The 1,838-nt window shown below is 35.8% G+C and overlaps 1 protein-coding gene across 1 annotated transcript; it reads left to right on the top strand.

The window, feature by feature from the left end:
* The first annotated feature begins 371 nt into the window (after positions 1–371).
* Positions 372–1,838, top strand: LOC103426195 (uncharacterized protein At4g22758-like). The gene is made up of 2 exons (XM_008364290.4): positions 372–1,107; positions 1,482–1,838. The coding sequence occupies exons 1-2, from the start codon at positions 834–836 to the stop codon at positions 1,667–1,669; spliced, it is 462 nt and encodes a 153-aa protein (XP_008362512.1). The 5' UTR covers positions 372–833; the 3' UTR covers positions 1,670–1,838.

The following is a 1,838-nucleotide window of genomic DNA, read 5'->3' as shown; positions in this document are numbered from 1 at the left end:
TTGATAACTAATTTAATCATATTATTATCCGCATACGAAAGACGTTTTTTATAACCAGCATTACACGCCTCTTAAGAAATTTTGAGCATGTTTAAAAATAGAAAAAATAATATTTAATGAACAACTTATTGAATCACATTATTGCTAGCATATTATGAGGTACTAATTATTTATTTATTTAAAAAACTGTACAAAAAAATAATTATTAAAAAACTTTAAAATGACGAAAATACCTTTTCCACATTTGATACATTATTTTGGATTGTTTTTGAAGTTTTTTATTTGAGGGACATTTTTGTCCAATAAATTTTAGTGAAGACGCCAAAAAACACTATTCGTCACAGCCAATTAATGTTACTAGTCAACACCACGTGTCGCATCCGTATAAATCCGAGTAGCGGATCTGCTTCCTCTTTTGTACGCTGGTTTAAGATCATTAACCGGAAGTTGTAGGCATATATTTTGTACGAAGCTAGCTTTTCATGAAGATATTCTTCTTTCTAGACAACACCTTAAATTTCTTTCCTCTTCTTGTCATCTTTGAGTCTTGAATCGTGGAGACTTCTGGTTTCTTCATGTACTTCCTTCCTTTCCTTTCTCAAAGGACTTTTGCGCGTGCCCTTCGCGCGCTGTCCTACTCCTCCTCCTTCGGTTCTTGCAAACAAGCTTGGTACTACCGTTGCCTTGGCCTTGACCCCTGAACGCCAAATCTCTTTCTTCCTCTCAAGATTCGTTTTTCGTGTTTCATGTTTAGTGTTGTTTGTTTGTTTACTTGGATTTGTCTAAAATACTCTTAGAGCGAAAAAGAAAAGGCGAAAAAAGAGTAAGAAAGCATGCTGAAGAGGAAGGTTTTGGAGAGAATTAATTTACAGAAGCATAAGAAGACCAGTACTGATGCTACACATACTGTGAAGACGAACAGGTTTTTGATCACAGTTAATGTTCTTGGAAGCGCAGGACCGATAAGGTTTGTGGTGAACGAGGATGATCTTGTAGCTCGAGTCATCGACACTGCTCTTAAATCCTACGCCCGCGAAGGCCGGCTACCTGTTCTTGGTTCAGATGTCAAGGATTTCCTTCTACACTGTGCTAATGCAGGATCTGACGGTATGCTCTCAGAAACACATATCAAATCAAACTGCCAACAAGTTTTTCATTTTCAAGTTTTAATTTGGACGTTTGTCTTCATGATGATGAGTTCTAATTCTTCTGATTTATGTTGATATGTCCATTTCGATTTCGTGGTGCTGCAGCAGCATAGCAATTAGCATTCCCATTTCTAGTTATTTTATTTCATTGTAATCAATTTGAAAGTGGTTTTGTCGTTGGAGGTAAATGCATGAAACTACAGTTTAATTAGGGTTATGCACGTAATAAACAGCGGTTTCATGCATTTAGAGAAATAATGAAATGATTCCTATCACGAATTAGCTTTGTATTTTTTTTGTTATAAATTGGAGCTAACTAGATTTACTTTGTAGCTTTAAGTCCGTGGGAAACTATAGGATCTCGCGGGGGAAGGAACTTTGTGCTGTCCAAGAAGCAGAAGCAAGTGCAGAATAATAATATTGCTGAAAGAAAGTCGGAGATAACAGCTCCAAAGGGAACGGTGAGTAGCTGGAAGGCATGGCTTAACAAATCATTCACTTTCAAGATATCATCTCACTGAGCGAATACACTCATCTTCTCTTGGGGAACATATATATTTTTATATAGTTGATATGCGACAATAATTTATTGTTCCAGTAAAGTGTGAGACAGTAATTGAAATCATCGAAGATTATATATATTCCTTGTCAATAATATAAATTTATGCATTATTACTTGGTTTTGAGCCA

The sequence above is a fragment of the Malus domestica genome, chromosome 17, assembly GCF_042453785.1.
Source record: "Malus domestica chromosome 17, GDT2T_hap1".
Taxonomy (NCBI): domain Eukaryota; kingdom Viridiplantae; phylum Streptophyta; class Magnoliopsida; order Rosales; family Rosaceae; genus Malus; species Malus domestica.
Note: the sequence above shows the minus strand (reverse complement) of the source record. Positions and strands in the feature narration are given on the sequence as shown.